The sequence below is a fragment of the Callionymus lyra genome, chromosome 8 (genome assembly GCF_982586985.1).
Source record: "Callionymus lyra chromosome 8, fCalLyr1.hap1.1, whole genome shotgun sequence".
Lineage (NCBI taxonomy): Eukaryota > Metazoa > Chordata > Actinopteri > Syngnathiformes > Callionymidae > Callionymus > Callionymus lyra.
This window is the reverse complement of record NC_141825.1, coordinates 1,488,378-1,512,821: the sequence shown is the minus strand read 5'-3', so window position 1 is coordinate 1,512,821 and position 24,444 is coordinate 1,488,378. Positions and strand designations below refer to the sequence as shown.

At 39.4% G+C, this 24,444-nt stretch overlaps 1 protein-coding gene across 3 annotated transcripts; it reads right to left on the bottom strand.

The window, feature by feature from the left end:
• Nucleotides 1–244: 244 nt before the first annotated feature.
• LOC148072646 (uncharacterized) lies at nucleotides 245–14,416 on the bottom strand. Of its 3 annotated transcripts, XM_087797397.1 has the most exons (8): nucleotides 14,368–14,416; nucleotides 14,255–14,282; nucleotides 7,416–7,658; nucleotides 4,993–5,016; nucleotides 2,553–2,677; nucleotides 1,609–1,667; nucleotides 714–872; nucleotides 245–617 (listed from the first exon to the last, which is right to left on the bottom strand). In XM_087797397.1, the coding sequence occupies exons 3-7, from the start codon at nucleotides 7,461–7,463 to the stop codon at nucleotides 724–726; spliced, it is 405 nt and encodes a 134-aa protein (XP_087653523.1). In that variant the 5' UTR covers nucleotides 7,464–7,658; nucleotides 14,255–14,282; nucleotides 14,368–14,416; the 3' UTR covers nucleotides 245–617; nucleotides 714–723. The 3 variants fall into 3 exon arrangements, 2 of the variants coding, with proteins under 2 accessions (XP_087653523.1, XP_087653524.1); XR_015712106.1 differs by lacking the exons at nucleotides 7,416–7,658; nucleotides 14,255–14,282; nucleotides 14,368–14,416 and adding an exon at nucleotides 1,740–1,912 and having other exon boundaries at nucleotides 4,993–5,214; XM_087797398.1 differs by lacking the exons at nucleotides 14,255–14,282; nucleotides 14,368–14,416 and having other exon boundaries at nucleotides 7,416–7,771.
• Nucleotides 14,417–24,444: the final 10,028 nt, after the last annotated feature.

The following is a 24,444-nucleotide window of genomic DNA, read 5'->3' as shown; positions in this document are numbered from 1 at the left end:
CCATGTCATAACTGGTTTTTGTCCTTCTTACTTAAACCATCTAGTTAGTTGTTTTTTTAAAAAGATATTTACCATATAACATATTTTAAAATCTTATTTCTTGAGAAAATAGCTTATTTATTAGCAAAAAAAGTGATTAATTAAAATAAGAAGAGTCTTTGTTAAATAATACATTTTTTGGAAATAAATATTTTATTTGAATGCAATATGTCCTCAATAACGAATGAATAATTAAAAAAAAAAATCTGAGATTTTGTTGTCATCTCACAGTTGTTAAGAGTCAGGAGCAGAGACAGTCTACAGAGACCCGGTGTAGAGAGCTGTCACATAAAACTACTCTGAGACTTTTAAAATACTTCTGGCTAAGGAATGTTTGATATTTAGTGTATGCTGAAGTCACCAGTATAGGTTGGACTGGCAACAGATCAGGACAGAACATATAAAAATAACAATGAAAAATTCTCGTTGAAGCTTCAGTAATCTCCATCGACCCGCCCGAGTACTGCCACGTATATCGGCTCTCTGGGAAATGTCAGCAAGTACACTGACAGTCGATGATGATGGTGGGGGAGGAAGGTGAGGCAAGGAAGTGGTGGTGGTGGTGGTGGTGGGGTGATCTATGAAGGAGGTAGAACGATAAATGTGGATTATAAACATTCAATAATGGTTGTCGGCCGTGTGACAGGGAAGGGGGAGCAATTATGTTGACTCACCCTCCTCTTTCTATTGCCACCCCTTGCGGCGCTCCTGATGGAATACAGCCTTTAATTTTCTCATTGCAGTAATTGTTGTCAGGAGGACTTGTGAGGAGGACTTCACATTGGATGTGAGGAGCTGGTAAGGGGTGAGAGAAATGGAATTCTGCTTCCCCCCTAGGACGATTTCATTATAGTTAGTTGATGTTGTGATAAGGTAGTGTCAATAATAACATTTAATCGAACATTTTAATGAATAGTACAAGTTTTGGCTTCAGGTCATTTCAGCTAGACAAGGAGTTGAGGTAGGTAAGGTTTCAATTGATTTTTAATTAAAAACGAATATTAAAAACAACCATCATTGAAGAGCTGCTGCATATTTTAAATATAATGTAAGAAACATACAGAAATTATCGATTTTATATTTTCGTGTTCAGAAAAAAAGCCAAGTAAGATAAAATAATATATTCTTAAAGAAATCTATCACATGAAAAACAGTTATTGCCTAGGCATACAGAGGAAAAAATACAATAGATACAAAAAATATAACATTGGTATTAGACAACAGTCAAAATAAAATGGAAAAACACAAAATAATTGGGTCCACGTCATATTACTATACAGAAAATTACACAAAGCAGAAAATGTAATTATTAAAAAGAATTATAATAAAAATTATAATAAGAAAAAAAAATGAATCCATTAAATCCAATAGTTATTTGACAAGATAACTTATAATTCTTTTTAAAAATCTCAGAAATATAAGGCAGCTAAGGGAAACTTGAATATTGTTAAGATGATTATTTTACATTATTTATGTTTTATAACTTTTATAGATCTCCTTCTTTTTTTTTTCAAAGTATTTCTTCACTCACACGGTGTAAACCCACAGCTGTTAGAGCAGCAACATTACCTCGGAGTGGAGAATAACTTGAATGAACATCACGGAAGTACTTGCGCGTGAAGCTTCGTCTGAGGAGGACAAACACAGAGTAAGAACAAACCCCTGATGCGACTGCTTTGTCTCATTCGCTCCCGCTTCACCGTTATTCTCCAGATGATTGATTCAGAAGACGCTTGATACGACCAGGTGACCTTTCCTCGCTGCACAGACTAATCTGAGATCTGCAATGATGTTCATGACTGAACATCTACACACAATCCTCATGTCGATCCTATCCTGCACGCTGTAGGACTGTGACTCCGATGTTGCTATGCTACATGATGGAGAAGAATGGAGAATACATTTTTCAGCAAAACTATGTCTCCATCTCAGACATGTATGTGTGGGTATGATATTTGTTTCTTGTTTCATATTTACCAACCAGTGAAAGCCAAGATTGGCTAATGTTAGAAATAAAGTATTTGAATAGGATGGTATGTACTTATACAGGAATGACATGAATAATAAGACAATTATTTCATTAGAAACATTTTTGGCCCCTTGAAATGATAGAAATCTGCTTAAAAATGAGAATTTGGAATGATGTTCGTGATAATTATTAAGGGTGGATGCTGTAATAATACACTTTAAACCAACACATTATGTGCCACGAGCTGATGACCATAAAACTATAGGAGATAATCATATTCTTCTAGTTGATTCAATACATCATTATTAAATAAAATTGGGGATATCTAGTTATATCCGAGTTAAAATTAGATGTAGGGGAGGTGCAAAATTAGCAAAAAAACAAGAAAATATACCATTCACTATAAAGATCCATTCTTCTCTATGTGGACTTTTTAAGTTGACTAAAATGAATGTATATATTTCATTGAAACATGTCATTCACTTTTAAACTTGCGATCTGATTAAAACACGTAATGTAAATTGTTTATTGAAGTTAAAACTACCTCTGACCGATCGCTGACGTCTTGAGGGGAGGGGCAGGGGGAAAGTATCGGAGGCACAATTGGACATTGACCTCACCAAGGCTCTGGAAGAGAACCGGCCCTCGAGGGCCTCCCGGTGCTCCAATCTGACAATGAGGAACCAGAACAATGTCATTACACACACAAACACACAGTTACACACACACACGGACCACCTCTCAATAATAAAGTAAGGTTGTAAGATTCCCGACAGTGTTCTGACTGAACTTGTCGATAAGGATTAAGATACACACTTGAACGACACTGGCTGTCAATATTAATCATCTTCCAAACGAGATCTGGGAGACGGAGGATTGAGTATCAGACGATGGGGGTGTTTTAATGTCAGCTGTGATCTACTCTGAATCATTAGAGACACATGTTAATGCCAGGAGGGGCGAGTGGGAGGAGGTGGGTGGGGGAGGTAGTGGCGTTGTGGGGGGGCTTATGTTTGTCCTTTTAGGTTTATTACACATTAAGGGGGAGGAGGGAGGGAGGGGAGGCACAGGTTAGCAGATGGTGGAAGGAGGGGGAGGAATGAAGGTGCCTGTTGTAGCTGAGGTCCTAGTAAAGGTTCTCAGACAAATAGTATAGCTGTAGTGGCCTGTAAGTATTCTTTGTAGTAGTGGTAATAGTACCTTCAGGAATAATTATTGTACTGTTGCTTATAACATAGTAGAAGCAGAAGTATGAGGTTTCAACTTGGTCAGACTAGTAGTATGAAATACTATTTAAAAAGATACATGTATTTATAGTATTAGTAGTTGTCTCCTTTGATGTAGTAAGTGTAGTAGTGATACTTAAACCTGAGCCAAAAGTGTGAAATTATATAGTTGAGATCTTTTATTAGTAGAAGAAGGTCAAGTACTTGGCAGTATTGTGTGTGTAGTAGTTGTAGTACAGATCAATTCTGATGCACACACATGCGCACACGCACACGCATATGAGGGGCCGTTTGATACAAAATTCAGTTTTTCCTCTCACACTTACTATCAAGACCTCTCACCAGGGCCGGGTCTAGGCAGGGGCAAGAGGGGGCCTGGCCCCCTCAAATAAATGTTGTGCCCCCTCAAACTTACATGTAAGTAAGTAAGTAATAGCACAATGCCCCCTCAAGATTTGTGGCTGCCCCCTCATACATGCCTGTCTAGACCCGGCCCTGCCTCTCACACTTACTATCAAGTCCTCTTGCACTTAATATTAAACCCTCTCACACCTTCTATCAAACTTGCTCACATCTACTTTCAAACTCTTTATTATCACTTAATACTTCTTGTATGAGTACTTGATTGTACGTGCATGAGGACTTGATAGTAAGTGTGAGAGATCTTGATAGTACGTGTGAGAGGTCTTGATAGTGAGTGTGAGAGAAAAACGGAATTTTCTCTCAAACGGCCCCTCATACACGCACACGCACACGCACACGCACACGCACACGCACACGCACACGCACACGCACACGCACACGCACACGCACACGCACACGCACACGCACACGCACGCACACGCACACACACACACGCACATGCACACACACTTGCACAAACTATCTCCACCTCTGTAAAACACTTCATAGCAACCGTTGTCCAGCAGGGACACTGTCAAGACATACACCTGTTTGATCTGATGGGACCCTCTGTGATAAGTGGCTCTAGTTACCAAGACAACCAGCTATATGGGAGGGATCCACACAGAGCTATTGACTGTGTTGGATTACATACACACAAACTCATTCAGGGCCTGGTGACACACACACACACACATGCAGTGAAAAAAAAAACAACTTTCCGTCTAGAATTTGGTGATTTGAAAGAGAAAATTTCCGTTGTTAGAAAAATACCTCTTTTTCTACAGATAACTACAGAGTTCCTCAGAGCACATTGTCATTACTCTTAGAAGTTATTCATGATTGAAAGCAAAGTAGCAGCTATTGCTGACAGCACTGGCCTTGTACACGAGCAAAAAAACAAAACCAAAAATCCGGCAAAATGACTGTCAGCGGAACCAAGCAACAAAAAAAATAATATAAGCGAGTTAAGAAATAAAAAAACATGTTTTAGTTCAAAAACAGACAAGTGTTGTCTCTGCTCTAGAGTGTTGTGTAAATGTGCCTCTTACGTAAGCAGCAGTTGTTGCTAAATGGCAATAGTTTTTAAAAGGTTTCTTTTGGTTTGCTACAGACATACTGTGGTTTTGTGAAACAGGCTGAACATAAGGAAGACGAGTGCAGGATTAAGACAGCAAATGCCAAGGTATAGTGGCAGCGTATCGACGCAGTAGATCATCTCGCCAGCTTCGCACCCGCTGCCACAATCGCAACAGAATCACACCTAAACTAGTGTGAGGGGAGGTTGCACGTCGAGACAGGAGTGTGTGTGTGCGGGTGTGTATGTAAGAAGATGGTCGGCTGATAGGAACTCACATGTTCAGGTGACCAGGAAGAGACCTGTGAGAGTGGAAGAAGAGAATGTGAAAGTCAGGAATTGACAGGGGGAGCCAGGGCTGGTGTCGCTGCTGAGGAGTCGAAGCTGCTAGAAGATGTGTGAGGAACCGAGAGTTCTCAGGAGGTGTGGAGTCGAGGTGGCAGAAACACTGCAATGTAAATCAAAGATTCCATACTGTATATACCATAGAGGAGATATCGAGATGAAGTGACCCAGTTCATCAGAGTTCTGTTCATCTTGTACAGTAACTAACAAATTCCTATTTTGTATGACTTGTTCACGTTGTTTATTGTTTTGACTAGTGGCTGAGCTATGTATTGATTTTAGCTGATTTGTAGTTTTAATTAAATTGTAAAAAGTATTTTTTCTTGTACTGATATTCTTTGTTTATTATATATCCTATACAGTTGATTATGCATACATTTGTTTTTCTATTTCATAATTGTGTATAACAGTTATAATTCATTCATTAAATATAACTTTTCAAATGTTTTCGTCATTTATTTTCATCCATTTCCTTTTTTTCTATACGGTCATGATCCTTAGGGATGCAAAAATGTGCTTTTTATTAACACACCCTTTTTTAATTATCATTATTATTTATGTTTGTGTTATGTTTATTTTTGTCTTTATTAGTTTGAGTTCAGTTTAAACTTTCCTATTTTGGAATCTAATTAAGCATTTTACATGCTTGAGAGGAAGTTTTAGATTTTTCATTCTTGGCATTTTTTGTTTGAATTTATTTTTAACGGGGAGTAAAAATGTACTATATGGTCTTCATAGTTTTTTCTACTGATTTTAAAGAATCTTTTAGAGCGGGATACCTCAACACTGAGATTTTCTTAAATGTTTTGAGGCACTCTCTGTCAGAATTGGACTGTCTTTATAATAATGTGTGTACACTTGTAGTGACAGTGTCTCTACCTCGCACACACATCTAGAACATTTCCTTTCAGTGGCAGCTCTGTAAGTCTGGTGTGCAGCAGAAAATCGTCCTCCTTCAGTCCTTCAGTTACTGACTGATTTGTTCTGACAACGATCGTGAGCACGACAATGAGCCAATCAGAGCCTCAGAGGAGCGTTATTATTATGCATTTTATCTTGAAGAATTATTTTCAGAAAATACTTCATTATGTGAACACTATTGTGTGAAACAAAGGTCGTACCATTTTCAAAATAGCTGAATTTAAAATTCAAAAAATGTATTAATAATTTGAAATATATATGTCACATCACAAGCCATTTTAAACAAAAGAATAATTGTAGACAAAAATATATATTCGTATATATTGCTGATCTGAATGATTGTATTGAATTGATTATCCTTATTGTCTTGACTGTATCCTAATACTTTTATACTTTGGGACTTCCATCCATAGATTTTTTCCTTAATTACAAAGATATTGAAGTGAAAACTCTGCGTAGGCAGATTTCATTATTCAGTTGAACGTCTGTTTTTCTCTCCAGTCCTCCTCCTTCTTCATCTCAGACACATTGTTTCTTGTGTCTTCTAAAGTGATTTTATTTACTCTTTGAAACAAAGAACTCCTAGCCTTGTTCCTAGCTGGGATAGATCAACTTGGACATCAAAAGAAACAAGAATGAATGAATATCAAGCTTAGGTTTCATGTCACAATAACATCCATAATGATGATTTTATCCTCTGGGCAGAATAAATCACATTTTGTCTCTCCTGAGACTTAAATGTGAAATTGTATTTCTATTGTATTTTGATTGTTGAAACACTTTGTGACCCTGGTCTGAGAAAAGGAGCTTTACAAATAATAATTACATACTTATTTATTAACACTGAATAGCCTGGGTCTGCTCTGAGTCCATGAATGTAGAAGAAAGACTAATGTCTAACCACAATTGTGATGAATACAAAGAACCAACCAACTTTCAAGCATTTTTTTCGATCCTTTTTGGAAGAAATCAATGCAGCAGGATGATGGACAGCTGCACTTGGAGGAGCCGCTGGTCGTTATGGCAACGCTAACATAATTCTGACAAAAGTGAAAGTCAAGAGGAGACATGAAATTTTTTGCTGCGTTCGAGTCTTCAGGGATGTGAATATACTCACTCCCTTGGCAACATAACGTTTAAAGCCGACGACTCTTTGTTCCCAGCAAGCAAGGGTCACCGTGCAGCTGAGGAGTGGAGCACGGAGGATCCTTCCTGCTGCTTCTCCAATCACATAAGTGATCCCGGTGGTCACCAACTTGCGTCAGTCCAATTTTGTCCACAGGAGACCACAAAAACCTTGACATGAGTCAGGTCAGCAGTCTCATCGAGGACTGAGATCGAGTGTTAGGGTCGAGTGTTAGGGTTTGTGTTCTCCACTGGTGAACACCAGGGTATGGACATTGAGAGTGACATCATTGAGAACCTGGAAGTTTACCTGAGAAAGAGAGTGCTCTATATATGACGGGCAGAGCAGCCTGCTCATATGTGGTCAGGTCGAGGACACGCTCCTGAAGGCCTTCTATGACTGATGGTGGCAAGAGGAATTTTCTATGGAGTAGTCTGCTGGTCAGGAAGCATCACAGCCACAGACGGGAAGAGACTGGACTGACTGGAGGGCCAGCTTTGTCCTGGGTTTCTCTCTGAACTGCACCTTCAGTGCCTGACTTATTCACCTGTGCTGTAGAAAGAAGATATTTCACTGTTCTGCCCTCTGTTATCGGACTACTTACCAAAAAGTATACAGTGTTTAATGAGGACTTTACTATTATTCTATTATTGTTTTTAATTATTATTGTTTGATTGAATTTGTATTATTATTCCATGATTTTTTTTGTAGTTCTCAATTATTTTCATTATTATTTTAGCTATTTTTGATATGTGTATTGTATGTCTTAATATAATGTGAACATAACTGCTGTGACAACTCATATTTGGCCAATGTGTGACTAATAAAGGTGTATTAATCAATCTATCTATTCATCAATCGAACATATTCATGGGCCTCAGCAGGTCCCAACTTCATGTTCTTATGTTCTCTACTTTAAAGTGTCCTCTGTGACTTTGTCTCCTTCTGTCCCTCTCATCACATCTGATCTTATAACTCTAGACTTAGTTAAGCTTTTACAGTAGTTTCTACCTGTTCCACAATGACGGCACTATTGTCTTCCCCTCCTGTCTGTCCAAACAAGAGTCATATGTTAACGGTGGCCATGGTCACATGACAGCTCATAAACCCAGTCAATTTAAATGCATCTTAACTTAACTGAGCTCAGCTTTTACATCACTTTAAATCACTTCAACGTCAATATAACAGAACAGAAAAAGACTGATTCTACTTACTTTTTAATAGTCATTCAAGAACAGACGTGTGACAATGTCTGCCTCTAATATAAATCTGTCTGTATCTGTGTTAATGAGTAAAGTGACTGACCAATGCACTTAAAGTGAAACCCAGAGAACAGCAAGTGGCCTAGCTCGTGAAAACATCAACCCGCCCTCCTGCATGTGTTTTGAGACATCAGACAAACTACGGGGGCAACAGACTAGATCGTGCTGTTGACTCAGTCCCACAGTTTTGATGTGCTCATAGGCACTCTGGCTAGCTTGGGCAGTATGTGCTGAAGAATTGTTCGAGACGGACCTATTCTACAACAAAGATGACTTTCACAACCAGCTCCATTGTTCAGGGTAAACCTCTCTCCTTGATGAGTAAACATGTTTACTCGCAATGGATTGTTTTAAATTATCTCATCTGCTCCGTCCGTGCAATAGAAGAACCCTACAGATTGATAAAGCAATGAGTAAAACCTACTCAAAGCTCAGCGTAGTTGCCATTCCACCTCACATGCCACCTACAGCCAATGTTGGAGAACACACTGACCTTCCCATCAACGTTTGCTGCTACAGTACTGTCTTGTGAACGGACTTTGCTTCTTACCGCCCGTCAGTTACCATTCCACTTCTGACGCCATCTGTTGCCCATGTGTATAGATGCAACTCTAAGTATATCGTAATCCCTCAGACCGAGATAAACCGAAGAAGTCTGTGAAATTTTCTTATTTGTGGAGTTCTCGTGACTCCTCACTCATCCTCAGGTGACCCTCCACCCCCTTCCCACTCTCCCCCTTCACCTCTCCAGAGAGAAGGAAAAAGCCAAACATCACACATGGATTTCGAATGACGGGGGGTTCGAAGAGGAAGAGGAGAGGAGGAGGGAGGAGAGGGAGAGTTGGGGTGACAGAAGAAATGTGAGATTTTGACATTCCGCCTCAAAAACCTCAGAGCCGTAACTACAGGGTGACATTTAGAAAAGCCGCAGCATTACAGTCGTCCTCACGGCTTTGTTTTCCAATTTTTATATCTTCAGATGTAGTTATTAACGTTGTTAAGGTAGTAACAAATACTGTTTTAAACTAAATTCCATTTAAATGATGGAATCAAACTGTAATTATTACGTGTTATATGCTTTTATGTGACCTATTTTTAATATAATGAAACATTTCTTTTTGAAAGGTGAATAGAATCATCAATATTTTAGCAGTTTAATAATATTTTTCACGTCAGATCGTTTTAAAATGTACACACATAAAGGACAAACAAATAACAGTAATATCAAAAGATAAAACAAAACCTAAAAAATAATGTTTTCATTTAAATTACTTGTTTAGTGTCGTGTGTAGTGACTTTTTAATTACTCTCTGGAGTGATAATGTGTTGTGTGACTTGGTTTGTATCTGTTGCTTGGGTGTGGTCAAGAGTTTGTATGCACTGTGTTTTTTTCCGGCCAAACAAAGAGCTTTTTTATTTTGAATAGCATGCGTAGCTCCTGTTCAGATGTGTCTGTGTGAAGGAGGTGAAGGTAGCGAGAAGGAAGCCACGGGAGGCAGATGCTTCATGCTGCTTTCTTTGCTGGGGAAATAGGTGTGAGAAAAAGAAACGGGAAGGGAGGCGGAGCAGAGTGGTAGGCGAGCGAGGAATAAGTGAAGTGAAAAGGAGGAGCAGGTCAGAGTCTCCACCTGCACTGTCGTCGCCACACGCTCCACTGCCGCCGCCGCTGATTGTGATTGGTGTTCAAACAAGAAGACAGCTGTCACCAACATCTACTTCCTGCTCACCTAAACACACACAACATACACACACACATACAAACGCACACACATGTACACTCGCTCACACCTCAGTGGGAGCTGTCCCGCTTTATGGCACCCTGTTATCTTCTCCTGCGTCACCGTGGTGACACGGCGGACACCGTGATTGCCCTGCTGCTTAGAGAAGTCTGACAGCTCAATCACTCATCACATCAAGCTGCTCGCTCGCCCCTGATGGAAGATCACACTCTCTCTCTCGCCGCCGCCACATCATGGCTACCGCGGCGGCTAGATTCCCACCCACTTCAGTGAAAACAAAGAAAAGTGCATTTGGCGGGTGATTGACAGAAGGTTTGATCAGAGTTGAGAAGTGTTCGTTCAGCAATAATGTTACCCTCTAAAATCACTTTCGGCAAATTAATCTGTCAGCAAAGTCTCCACAAAACATCTTGGAGCCCCTCCAGTCATGGACTGTTCTGTACCGGGCCTTCTGTTGTACTTCATTTGCTGCAGGAAACTGACTAAATAATGAGCACACGCTTCTTTAGACGGTCTACTTCTACATCAGAACTTGGCAAAATGTGGTCCGGGGGCCAGCAGTGGTCCTTTGACTAAACATCTATGCGGCTGTCATGAGGTCCGAGTAAAATTGTGAAACCAAAGATGAACCAAGTCTTAGATCATAGAAGCAGTTTCATTGATTTTATTGTTTGCATGTCAGTACAAGGCACTGCACAATTTGGTTGTTGGTTTGTGTAGACATCTGTATTTGAAACACCAAGTTACACTGAAAAAACTCACTAAATTCTATATATCTAATATACAATCATTTTAATGGAGAGATCTAGCATCCAATGCTTCAGTATTTCATTTAATATTTGAAGTACCGCCACTGTCGGAACAATTAATTTATGTATTTCTCTTTGTTGAAAACCTAAAACTGTCCATCAATAAGATGTCTTCACAGTATTCAAAATGATTTGTTTTATTTTGATATGCTAGTGTTAGCATTAGCTCGTTTCTCCTCAAAGCACGAGATACATTTTTCTCAGATCCACATTTCTTTCTTTAAATTATTTTAGATAAATTCCACAGTTGAATGTGGCACTCATGATCTTCTCCTGCTAAACTTTAAGACACAACAATCCTACCGTGTTCTACTTTTTGATGCACGATTGTTTAACAATGTTCAACTGTCATTGTACAAGCCAACAAAAAACACAATACATGGCTCCTTAGCCAAAAGATCTGACAAAATAAACTTTTCTCATTTATTCAATGTATAAGAAGTCAGGAAGTCATTTTGGTCAACAGTTTGCTAAATGGTTATTAATGTTGTGACGATTGAAGATTAAGATAACAAATGAAGACTATTATATAAGTTGGTCAGCATTTAACATTTTTAGTCCTTGTTTGATGCTAGAGCAGACGTAGGCAATTGGTCCGAGGGCCTAATGCGGCTCTATGTCCTTTTAAATGTTGCTCTCTTGAACATCTATTTTATCACGTTTTCAGGTGTTATTATCGATTGTTTCGTCTGTCTTTTGGCTTGACGGCCCCTCACACCGATCAAGATATATGTGACCCCTGAGGACATGTGTTTGCCCTCATATAAGAGCCATCCAGGTGTGTAGGGGATTTGCAGGTATACAGCTATACATGTTTAGCCTTTTTTACAATGTTTATGAATCAAGTAGTGAAGCCAGTGTGTGTGTCATGTGACTTACAGTACAGAAAGAAAATAAAACATGGTCAGTACAATGTCATATTGAAGAAAACAATGTAAAATGTATTTATATTAGCTATTAAATTAAACTTTTTCTTATCTTTATATTTATCTCTACAAATGAATGTTTACTTCTACCAGCAATCAGTCTTAGTAATCAACAACGAAGTGAATACTATAGGCTACTCTGATCATTTTTACGTCTTTAGTTGTTCATTGAATTTAATTAAATACCAGCGTTGTTCCATTGAGTTCAAAACCATGACCCCACCGAGGGCCCCTGATCTATATCATGGTCAAGTCCATGATGAGACACTAGTACACGCCTACTGCAGCTCCACACACAGCCGACACTGACGGCAGATAACGATACTGCGGCAGGAAACCATTTATGAATTCATCCACTCAATAGTATATAATTCACCCACTCTGCATGGATAGCAATAATCACGCCTCTATCACAAATGCACCATCGTGCCCTCGCTCTGTCCCTTCCTTCCTGCTGTTTCACCCTCTATTTCTGTATTTCTGTCACACACGCACACACACACCCGTACACACAGTACATACATGCGTACATACATACTGTATACACAAACACACATGAACACAGACACACACACTCGTGCATTATGGAGTAGTAACTAGGCAGCATCTAATTGCAATAATTGGAAGAATGTCACGGACGGCCTGTCGGAACACCTGTTAGCGCTGAATCTCTCTGGTGACTACAGATTGTATGTGCTGTGTCAAACCATTTGGTGCGTGCACGTGTGGGTGTATGTATGTAAATGTGTATCGGTCTGGGTGGTATGTGGGGGGTCCTGGCCGCGGTCCCGTTCTCCCACCTCACACCCAGCCAGAAGGACTCTGCCGCCTCGACACTTTCCCGAAGGCGAATCCCCCCGGAGAGATTTGTGTCTTTGACGAGGACTGAATAATATTCATGATACATCACGGCCTTCACACTTCTGAGCCTGTCATTGCCAGAGGCGACGTCAGCGGGGGGTATATAGGGGGGGCTTCCAAACATGATGAATATTAAATAATGGGCCAGGTTTCTGCATTTGACCTGCCGCACAAGTTCAACAGCAGAACAATTATCCCCCGAAGTGCGAGCGGCTGGACGCCGCCGGCTTTCTCTGAGTGTGTTTTTGAGATTCAGTGGGCGTCGGTAAACAGCATCTGGGCAGATGTGAGGAGTTGTCCTTCTCTCTCCTGCTGAAATTTTATTTTTTCCACTCATCCAGGCTGCACATAAACGCCTCTTTTCATAAAAGCTGTAATTTCACAGCTTTCCAGAGGAAAAAAATAAATAATCATTTCAAGCACCAGCCGTGCATGTGAGCACAGCACACGTCAACACTACATGGTAAATGTCTGCCACTAATACTTTTGTGTTGCACTCCTGAAATCTTCTACCTTCAGTCTCCAGCACACAAATATTCTACACCTGGATGTCGGTTTATCTTCTCCACACAGCTGATAATGAATGGATGCACTTAAGCTTTTCAGTTTTAATTTCCTGAGCAACAACCGCTGTCTTCACAAAACGTTTTGTTAGGAATGTGTTTATTTCATATATTTCATGAACACAGGAGTGAAAAAGATGACCAGACGTTCGTGTGTTTTTACATTTTCTCATTATTTAACAGTTGAAGGTAAAATATTAAGCAGTTGCACTAAATCATTTTAGATATTGTTCAAGAATTGATTGTCTTGATCTGTAGTAGTATTTAACAAGGTTAATGATACATTTTTTATCTTGCTACTACTTTCATACTTTTCATCTTCACATTGCACTTGATGCCTCCTGTTCTTTCAAGACCTCTTTTGTTTTACCTTTCTAATTTTATCCTTTCATTTTAAGACATTTATGATGTGAGAATGAAACTTCAGATGAGCCAACCGGTGAACATTCAATTGAAATAATTATAATGGTGCTACACACTCACTGTACATCCTGGGTTAGGATTCATTTAAATGATTGTCACGTTAAATTAAAATGGTGAGGGGGAAATATCACAACAACAAAAAAACTTACACAAATGGAAGTAGAGTAACTGATTTTTACTTTGAGAAATGCTTCAACTAACCCATTTGTTGCTATAAAAGCTGCAACAAAGGGAATTTGAAATCTAAATAATAATTATTTCTGATAGACTTTACTGAGTGAGGAGTCATCTGGAACATACAATCCGATTTAAATGCCACTTTTTTTGAGTTTTGAATCCATTTATCCAGGCATATGTTTAGTCTTTGGGTTGAAACTTGAGTTCCCACCTCGAGAGAGGAAAACAATATTTGTTCTCGACATCATGACATGGATGCAGAAGCTACCCCTGACTCTGGAAGAACATATAAGGACCTGGTCCAGACTGCTGGGGGGTCGATCTATCTACTGCGTTGTGTGAGACCGATAAGATGAACCGAGAGTTTTCATAGAAAGGTTGCACTCACCGCAACTCCGCGGCGTCCTCGTCTGCATCTGGAAAAGAAGCAAAAAGTCGTTATTTCAGAAACAACTGTGAAGTTGTTGCACAGCTACGGAGCGGCGTGTGCGTGAGTCTCACCGGGCAACTGTCGCATCGGTCGAGGGTCTGGAGGGGAAGCATCCTCCGGAGCTGCGGTGCTGCTGCTTTAAAGAGCTGCTCTGGTCCAATGGGATGGCTGGCCTGGGTGGGTCCTGACGTCACCACTCCTCCTCCTCCCCCTCCGTTCGATTGAACAGCGCCAGGTATGCGCGACTGAAGAAAGAAAAACCTTAATTTAATCTCGGTTTGACAGAGATTATAAAGCACGACCATGCAGTAGTTTTAAAAATGTCGACAAGATATAAATGTAGTTAAGGTAAGATAAGGTAACACTTTAAATAAATAATAAATCAAAATAAAATAAGAACAAGAACAAAGAGAAATAAAGAGAAATAACAAGATGATACAATCTAAGTCTAAAGATAAAGAACATAGACCAAAGAAAAATAACAAAGACAAAGGATACAAAGACTAACATAGAACGGAACATCCTGATACTTTCGCTCCACTCCTGCCCCCGAACTCAGAATTGTACAATTTAATAGCACGAGGAATGAATGAGTCCTTGAGTCTATTAGTGTTGCACCTGGGAAGGAGCATTCGTGCTCCATCTGCTTCTCTGCTCACTGATGTGTTCAGATGATGACTGTCATCATCCATGATGGACAGTAGTTTGTCCAGTGATCTCCTCTCAGCAACTGTCACCAGTGAGTCCAGCTTCAAGCCAACCACAGAGCCAGCCCTTCTGATCAACCTGTCCAACCTGTTGACACTCGTCTTGGACACATTTCCACCCCAACACACCACAGCATAAAACAGGACACTGTCCACCACAGACTGGTAGAACATGCAGAGGATCTTCCTGCAGATGTTTAATGATCGGAGCCTCCTCAGAAAGTACAGTCAACTCTGAACTTTCTTATACACATGGTCTGTGTTGCAGGGCCATTAGTTAGTAATAATAGGTCATTAAACACACAATCTTTCTTTTCAATTTAACTGCGCAGACAGTTTTTCTTTTCTTTTTTTTTTTTTTTCAATTTCAAACATATGAATAGTTGGCGAGCCGCTCCACGACCTCTAACGACCTCGAAAACATCGAGAGAAAAGGGAGCTTCTATAACTAGGAATTCAATATTATTTTCAATAACTAGAAAATTCAATAGCTAGAAAATTCAATAACTAGAAAATGAATAGTGCTGAAGGTCCTCAGACTGAAGACAGCATAGTATCTAGTGAGCACTTCATAGTGTCAGGTAATTGTAATTGTTCATTTATGTGAATAAAATGCTTGAATAAAAAATATTGTATGATTTTAAAATGTTATTATCTAAAAATGTATATGAATGAAATGTCAAAAAAAACCAAACGATACATTGCATAAAATATTTGGAGTAAAGAAAAAAAAAAGATTTAAAATCTGAGAAAAGTTTAGTTTTGGTCTAAAATCAACCTAATCTTTTTTTATTTTTACTAAAGAAAAATTCAATTAAATTTAGACCCATATCAATGAAATGTCATACTATGAACATTTCTTCATCAGTGTGTCATTATTTTAAGAAAATCTGTCACACTTCTTTGGTGAGCTGCTGTGGACAAATGATGACGATCCGATGAAGACATTTGGTTGCATCATGGGAACTCTCGCAGATGACAGACGCACACAATCTGTCCACAGGTGTCTGCTTGATTGAGCTGAATGTCGCCAATATAATGCTCACACACATGTTCTTTTGCCTTGGTTTTCCACAGTCTGGCTCATGTCTTTAACCACTAAAGTTTAATGTTTGTAAGGGTCTTATTTAGTTTCTCTGATGGTAAATACAACCACAGTGAAAAGGCAAAGTTGGAGGCATAGTAATGAGCCTCCACAAACTGTATCACATCTCCATTGAGGCGGAGAGACTTTTAAAACTAAAGGAAATAAGGTGGACTTTTACAACAAAGTAACGGAGGTTTGTGGGGCAAGGGACAGGCACATGGACTTTATATACAATGTAAAACATCAAGGTTCACCATATAGTTATGTCAATCTACATTTTCTCTTTAACGCTATGTGCTCTGATAAGTTTGATGTTTTGAACTCAGCTTTTGTAGTTTTTGTAGGTTAAACTTACAATTATTCATTGTCTTGGCTATTTGAATTTGTTGCCAAGTTGACTTAACTTGCTCAATAAAGTTATCAAGTCAAACAGCTCCAGCAAAAGAAAAATTGCTCCGGCACCTCAGTTACAGTGAGACGCTCCTTTCAACAATGGGCAAAGTTAGATAATAGAAATGAAGAGAGATTTTTGGTCTTTATGAGAGTAGTTCTGCTGGCGGAGGGATTGTATTTACCTGCAACATAGCTGCAATCGTCAAGGCGGAGAATTACATTAACCTGCAGTCCGACTGAACTATTACAGTGTGGGTTATTATTTCAGACCAACATAAATTCGCTAGCCTACACTGACAAAGACGCTAGCTGGTTAGCTAGTAGCAGTCGAGGGGAAAGCGAGCATATTGCTGTTTGTTCGGCTCGTGGTCTGAGCTTTGGGGAGGGTTGGTGTGATCATTTAAACTCCTTATCCGGGCTCAGGATCGCTAAAAGTGAGCCAAACAGTCCTGCATGCGTGATTTATTTTAGTTTCTCCACCTGTGTCTTTCCTTTTGTCCGGTCCTCAGACCTTCCCCCCGCTGACGTTAATGTTCTATTAAATTCCAGGTTTGTGTGGCTTTATGATACTATCCGAACTAGAACAATATACGAAGCTAGTGGTGTTAAAAGTGGCTAATGTTAACTTTGCAATAGCCAGTCAGTAGTGAAGTACAACAGGAGATAAAATCATATTTGAACAACTTACATCAGCCACTCTCGTGCTTAATATGATCTCACTTGTACAGCTCTGAATCACCCTGGAGACGCAATTTGTCCCGTTATGCACTCGCGACTTTGGCGTGCATTTTTAGCTCTTCTCCTGCGTGGTGTTTTTCCAATAACTACCACAAAAAACGCTTATAGTTCAGAATGTCTTTGGATATGTCAATCCGTTTAATTTCTCGCAAAATTTCAGGATACAAAAGACCTCAAAACCCTGCTGCAACCTGCGGTCGAAAACAGAAAACGTCTTATCCGTCACACCTGTACAAACCCCACAGTGCCACCTCATACATCAAAACGATGTCTTCCCTTTCCTAGATTGCATTTCACTTCTGTCTTTCCTGTAATGTTGCAAGGTATTCCTTTGACCACCGTTTCCAGAATAAATCTGAGTTGTATTGTGCCTGCTTCCCCCTCCTTGTGGTCAAACAGCCCGGGAGGATACACTGGTCTTCTTATCAATGTGAGAAGATGGTTGGGTGTTAAAGATTCCAGATCATCTGGGTCTTGTGAAACTTTGGTAAGTGGACGATCGTTTAATATTGCTTCTGCTTCACAGAACAGTGACCAGGACTTCATCAGTTAAGGTTTGGTGGTGCAAGACAGAGGTAAGTACCTTTCTTATTAGTTTGATGATGCTTTCCCAAGCACCACCATGATGGGAAGCAGTAGGCGGATTAAAGCTCTATTTTATGTTGTCATACATTACAGTTTTTTTCGATTGTACCATGTTTAATGCAGAAATTGCTCGTCTATATATAAATAGCTCCTGTGAAGTTTGTGTCGTTGTCTGAACGAAAATGAAATACTGGTCCTCTCCGACATATAAATCTACGTATGGCACTGATGCAAGAGTCTGTATCCAATGAATGAGATTTTTCCAAATGGACTGCTCGACTTGCCATACATGTGACAACACCTTTCCTGCAGCTGCATTGGCATGAGTTATCCAGAACCTTTCTCTAATCTTGGAGAGGATATGATTTTCCCACAGAAATTCTGGGCCTGCTAACTATGTTTTGCTGCTTAGAAGCTTTTGGACTGTTAGTCCTCTTGATGCGCTATCTGCAAGATTCTGTGATGTGTGTACATACTGCCATTGATATCCTATAAAACACAAAAAAAAATCTGAATCTCGTTCTCATTGTTTATGTATTTCAGGACTGTGCAACTATCTGTCAAGAAACAGGAGCTTTCCAACTGCAGCTGTAATTCAGATGCAACTTAAGCCTAGGGAGGGTTATGGTTTTGAGTGGTATGACTCTGGCCTTTCCAAGAATAAACGACACATGTATGAGACCCGATTCATTCCGCAATCTCATATAGGTTACTGTGACATACCTTGATTCGCTAGCGTCAGAAAAGTGGTGTAACCGGGCATAAACAGGTGGGCCAAAGTCATGGGGTTTTAAGCATCTGCGTACTTACTGCATACATTTTAAATCATTTAACCAGCTGATCCACTGTTGGTTTGGACCTGCAGGGATTTCCTCATCCCAGCCATAGTTCCTTCGGCACAAGTCTTGTAGAATCTGTTTTGCTAGAGGAGTAACTGCTGCAAGTTACCCTAAGGGATCATTCACCGAGCTCACGACTGACAAAATCCCTTGCCGGGTATGTGCAGTCTCTTTCGGATTCAAGCTGAAATTAAAAGTGTAACTTTCTATACACCATTTAAGTCCCAAGGCTCTTTCCACCGGTAATTTGTCACTGTCCAAGTTAAGTTCCCTTACATTTGTTGAGTCTTCCTTTTCAGGAATAGCTTTCAGAACATCCCAGCTATTGCTGATCCATTGTGTAGGATGAAAGCCTCCTATATGGCCCTGCAAAAGTTGATCATTCAGGCAAGTCCCTTTAAATTTGGCTCCACAGTCAAAGACGAATCTTGATTTTCCTGTGCATGGATGGTGAACACCATGATGAGGTTTGTAAAACACATTCTCTTCAGCAGCACGCATCTCGTTTGGGGAACCATTCCAGCAAACCCATTACTGATAGCTTTATCAAGGAACTTTGTATACTCATGATGGAATGAATCGTTCCTTTCTTATTTCCTTTTCCAGGAGGAAAGATGCTGTAGAGCAACACAACGGTTGTTTGGCGAAATCCCCACTTTAGTTTTAAATGGAAGATTTAAACTGTAAATGTAAAATTTTACAGATTGATCCATGATTCAAACCTGTGGTCGAAAACAGAAATACCATAGGTGGTGTTATGCAATGTCTTGTAGGCTCATGGAGAAACCCTTGATGTGGCCAAGAAAGGAATGAAACTTGGGCTGTTGATAGGACATGTAGGCCCATTTGCTCGATGCGAGACCATCATCCTACATAACATCAGAGATGTTCCCACTAGTTTTACCATGTTTATGGGGGTGATCACGCCTCAAACTGGAACACCCTCGTAACATGAAGTTCTGCTTTGAGTTCCTACAGAAGGTTGTCATGAGCATCAAAGCAGACCAGTGCTCAGCAAATATCCATGGACACAGAAATAGACTGCTGAGATATCGTCTGTAGTCATCTACAGGCAATGAATGTCCATCAGTGCTCACTGTAATAAAAGGAGTTGCTCAGGACTTTCATTTGTTTTATACATTGTTCTTTGCACTTTAGTTTGTATTGCTGCTGAAATGTAAAGGCATTTATATGAGGAACCTGTTTTTCGGTTTCCTTCATTGTTTGTACTTAAGAATCATTGTTTGGGCGGTTAAAGATTGTTAATTTAGAATTTTTTATAGATTTATAATTAAAACGTAATAGTTCAGCCATGACTCTTGTGTCAATGTCAAAGATGACAGGTTTAAGGTTAAATCAAAATATCACTCCGACTACAGTCTGTGTGGTTTCCATGGCCACGACACACACGCTCTGCATTCTTCTGGCAACACGTGACAGCTCAAATATGATTGGATGAAAGCTCTAACATGAACGTACAATCCTGAAAGCAGTGCACAACTTGCGCAAGCAAGACGAAAGAAATGTAATGAAGAGAAAAGACTATGAGGAATAATTTAATATATATTTATAAAAATAAACAATACAAAATACATATATAATTTGAAATTACATCCAAATTTAATTTATTTTTCGATTATGTTTAGGCCAGCGGAAGAGAAGGCCTTGCTGGACCTGACGGCCCGCCACTGCAGATTTATGATGCTATAAATCAATAATTATCCACAATCGATGACTGCCATAGATCTAGACGGTGTACACTAATATCCCAAAAAATAGAACAATAATTCAATATAGACTTTTGAAGAAATTATAAATGAAAACACCATTAAACCATCTTCATATGACATCAGCAAAGATGGAAAGGTTTATGCTGTAACTGTGTGTGTGTGTGTGTGTGTGTGTGTGTGTGTGTGTGTGTGTGTGTGCGTGCGTGTGCGTGTGCAGGTATAGAGAGGAAGTGGACGGCATGTACCTAAAGGTGCAAGTATGAGTGTGTGATATTTGACTTGGAGTGGTTGCCATGCTTACCAGAGCTGCTCTATCTCTAACTGTGGAGAAGGACTCAAGGAGAAAATTCTTCTCCAGAAACTTCAGACTGTTTGAATGGAGTGTTTGGTTGGAAATAACTACTGGTTATCTCATAGCTCACCAGCATTCTTCACACACATATGAAGTTTAAAAAATATATGATTTAATCTAAAGTCTCAAGTCTATATTGACTTGTTGTGATTTGTTGTGGGATATTAGTTAACATCTTCTAGATCATTGGCAGTCATCGATTGTGGTTAGTTAATTTACCAACTAGATAGATAGATAGATAGATAGATAGATAGATAGATAGATAGATACACACACACACACACATATATATATATATATATATATATATATATATATATACATATACAGTATACATGTATATTATTTGAGTTATGAACATGTATCTGTGGAAAATTATGTAGTTCATAACTAAAATCATGGGATTTTTTTATTTAAACTGTGTCATGAACATGTAAAACAATTTATAACTTAGATTTGTAGTTGGCATCACATAATGAAGGATGAATCAACAGAAAACATTTGTTAAATTATAGTGACTATTAAATTAATGAAGTCAGTATAAAAAAAAGACTATGACTATAATATTAACAAGAAAATTAAGAAATGTATAGCAGATGTGGCAAAGAGGTTCGGACTACTTTATCCTTAAAAACCTCTTCTTTACATGTCTTAAAGGCCAACTAATGTTAAAACCCAACTCTCCTGACTTACTTCCATGTTTCAAATGTTGAAGTCTTCCTCTCCATGCAATAAGTCTTTCATCATGACGATGTTTTGAAGATGTTACTTTAAAAAGGTTTTCCCCACCTGAAGTCTCACAGAACGAGAGGCTACTGGTGCGAATCCCAATATGACTTAATAATGCAGCCAGCAGTAATCACTCCAAGCTTTGTTTATACAACAAATCTCTCGAAGGTGAAGACTTTGGTGACAAACCTTGATGACTGACCAATCACATGGGTGTTGTTATAGTGAAAAAGATTTTGTCTCTAGAAAAAAAAAGGGTTTTCAGTGGGCAGGGCTCATCTTCTAATATAAATATTTATTTAAGTATTTTCAAACCAACACATTAGTGGCCCTTTAGATATTAGTCACTCCTAGAAACAATCAAGTAGCTCACAGATCAGTTTTGGGATGAGAATTTTACTTTTTCTTTTTTGGAGCTTGTAAAACCCCATGATGACCTTCTCTGGACTTTAGTCTTGACCTTTCTGTGTTCTAGTTCGCCGACAGACTCCGCCTCTCACACAAACAGATCCATGTGGACAATAGTAAAGTCCTGATGTTTTTAATCAGCAGCATTGACCCTCCCGGGAGGAGGAGAGTCTGGTTACATACCTGTGAAGCGTGTGAGTGTGGGTTAGTGAGTGTGGAGGGGGTAGAGGGTGGAGTGTTACCTCGGCAGATGGTCCTATCAGTGTTTGGTAAACCGGCGGGCAGCATGGCCGTGTTTGGCTTAACTGCTAATAAGTTATTCATTGTGTTCACTGAGATCGAGCATCTGTCCACCTCTGCACACCAAACACACTCACCTGCACAAAAGACACAAACACACACACACACACACACACACACACCCCCACATGCGCACACACACACACACGCACACACACAGTGATAATGCTGTATAGAGCACACATGTGCAAAACAAAAACATATATTCATGATTAATCAAGACACACATAGAATCAACGACAATAAGAAATACACAATAAAAAAAACAGAAACACTTATAAAGACCTCACAGAGACAAATTCACATCATTATTCTACTAGGAAACACACATACACACACACACACAGGCACACACACACACACACACACACTAATGCAGACACAACAAACTTGCAGAAACACAAAGACAAACATATACTGTATGGATCAAGTTGTGCAGGCATGTGTGTAGCTACACATAACTAGGCAGACAAAGACAAAATACACAAAGATATCTAACTGAAAACTCATTTAAACAAACTTATAGATGTGTATGATCATGTTTTTCTAGTCGCTCACAAACTCACATACACAAAAAAAGAACATAAAAAATCACAAAAATCACATAACAAGGTGAAAAACTAACCAGTTCAGACAATAAAAATCAAACACACAAATTGTAGCAGCTTTTCCAAATAACACATTCACCATGCACACACACACAGACTAGACAAAGACACACACAGACATAAACACAGGTGACTTTAAATCGAGCAGGTGCAGGGAGGAAGAGTGTGATCAGATAACCATTAGGGGTCTTAGTTAGAACTACAAACTCATTAACCTGCGAACACAAATAGAGAGACAAAAAAAAAAGAGAGGGAGGCTTAGGGCGGGGGAGAAAAGGAACAAAGTGAGCTGATCAGAATCAGAAGTGAGAGAGACTAGAATGTTGAGTGTATGGATGGTCATTTATCCTTTAATTTGAAAAAAGGAAATCGACCTTTCATCATCGATTTTCTTGCTTTATCCGTCCCGACATTGATTGGGAAGTTATGGTAATGTTCAGCGTACACTCACTCTTCTAAAAAAGCTTATGGTGATGCTATAACTATAAAGTGATGACACTAATACTTACAAAGTTTGTGATGAGTGGATGTTAACAACAATTTGAGTCACGTTTACACGCACGTACCGACATTTAACCTGTTTTGGACGAAAGCAACTGAGCTCAATTTTCATCTGCCACTCTGAAAAAGAAGTGCTTTAACTGAAGATTGGGAAGCGAGACCACTGGTCTGTGTAGAACTTGAGGAAGACTTATTCGGTTCTAAATAACTGGTGAGAGAAGCAGGAATTGGAAATAAATGTGTTGGTCGTAGGGTGATTCACCTCCTGATGATCCTAAGCTCCAACTGTCAAGGGAGGTTTCATTTTTGTGATCCCAGTAGTGAATGTCTTGGGGATTTCTGGGGAGAGAGCTTTAAGGGACTGAGAGGTTATCCTCAGGCCCCCCCACCTTGATGTTCACTCCTGCCTAGTGACGGCTGGAGTTTCCTCTAGCCAGCACCTATACATTGCTTTCCTCAAAATACTTCCCTGTGTCCTTTAGATCCGAGGAGGTTGCTCTCTTGTGTTGAGCCATTTGCTTGTAAAGCGTCTCTTTTGTTCCCTGATGTAAAAGTCTGGTCAATCCTCATTGCAATGTACAAGATATACTTTATTGCTCTTTATTCTAAGAGGAGCTCAACCAAAGTGTGTGTGTGGTGGATTGTGCAGTTGCATAGCAAGTGTACAATTTATCAGTTTAACAATACAAATAACAAACAAACTGACGACAGTAAGAAGAACCAAAGAGTCACCAAATGAGTATAGAAATAAAAGAAGTCTAAAACACAACAAAGTAAATGAGAACACAATTCAAAAGGCTTGTCTAAGGTATACACAGGTTACATGAGAAAATCTTCAGAATCAACCTTTAGAATCAGGTTATAATGTTTGAACTGATTGGTTTGTATATTTGGTTTGATTGAAGAACTTGTGTGAATGTGTGATGAACCACTAGAGCAGCGTCGTACAACTTGTGGTCAGCACAGCATCGATAACAACATTTCGTTCTAATGTCGTTGCACTGTGTATAATGAAAAATAAAGGCATTCTATTCTATTCTATCTGAACTCTTTTTCAAGCGTTCCAGTCAATCACCGAGGTGGACCTCTGAGCAGGTGTAGCGGGAAAAAATCACAGCAACATATAATCCACTGTAACGTCAAAGTTAACCATACAGGCAGATAAACTTCT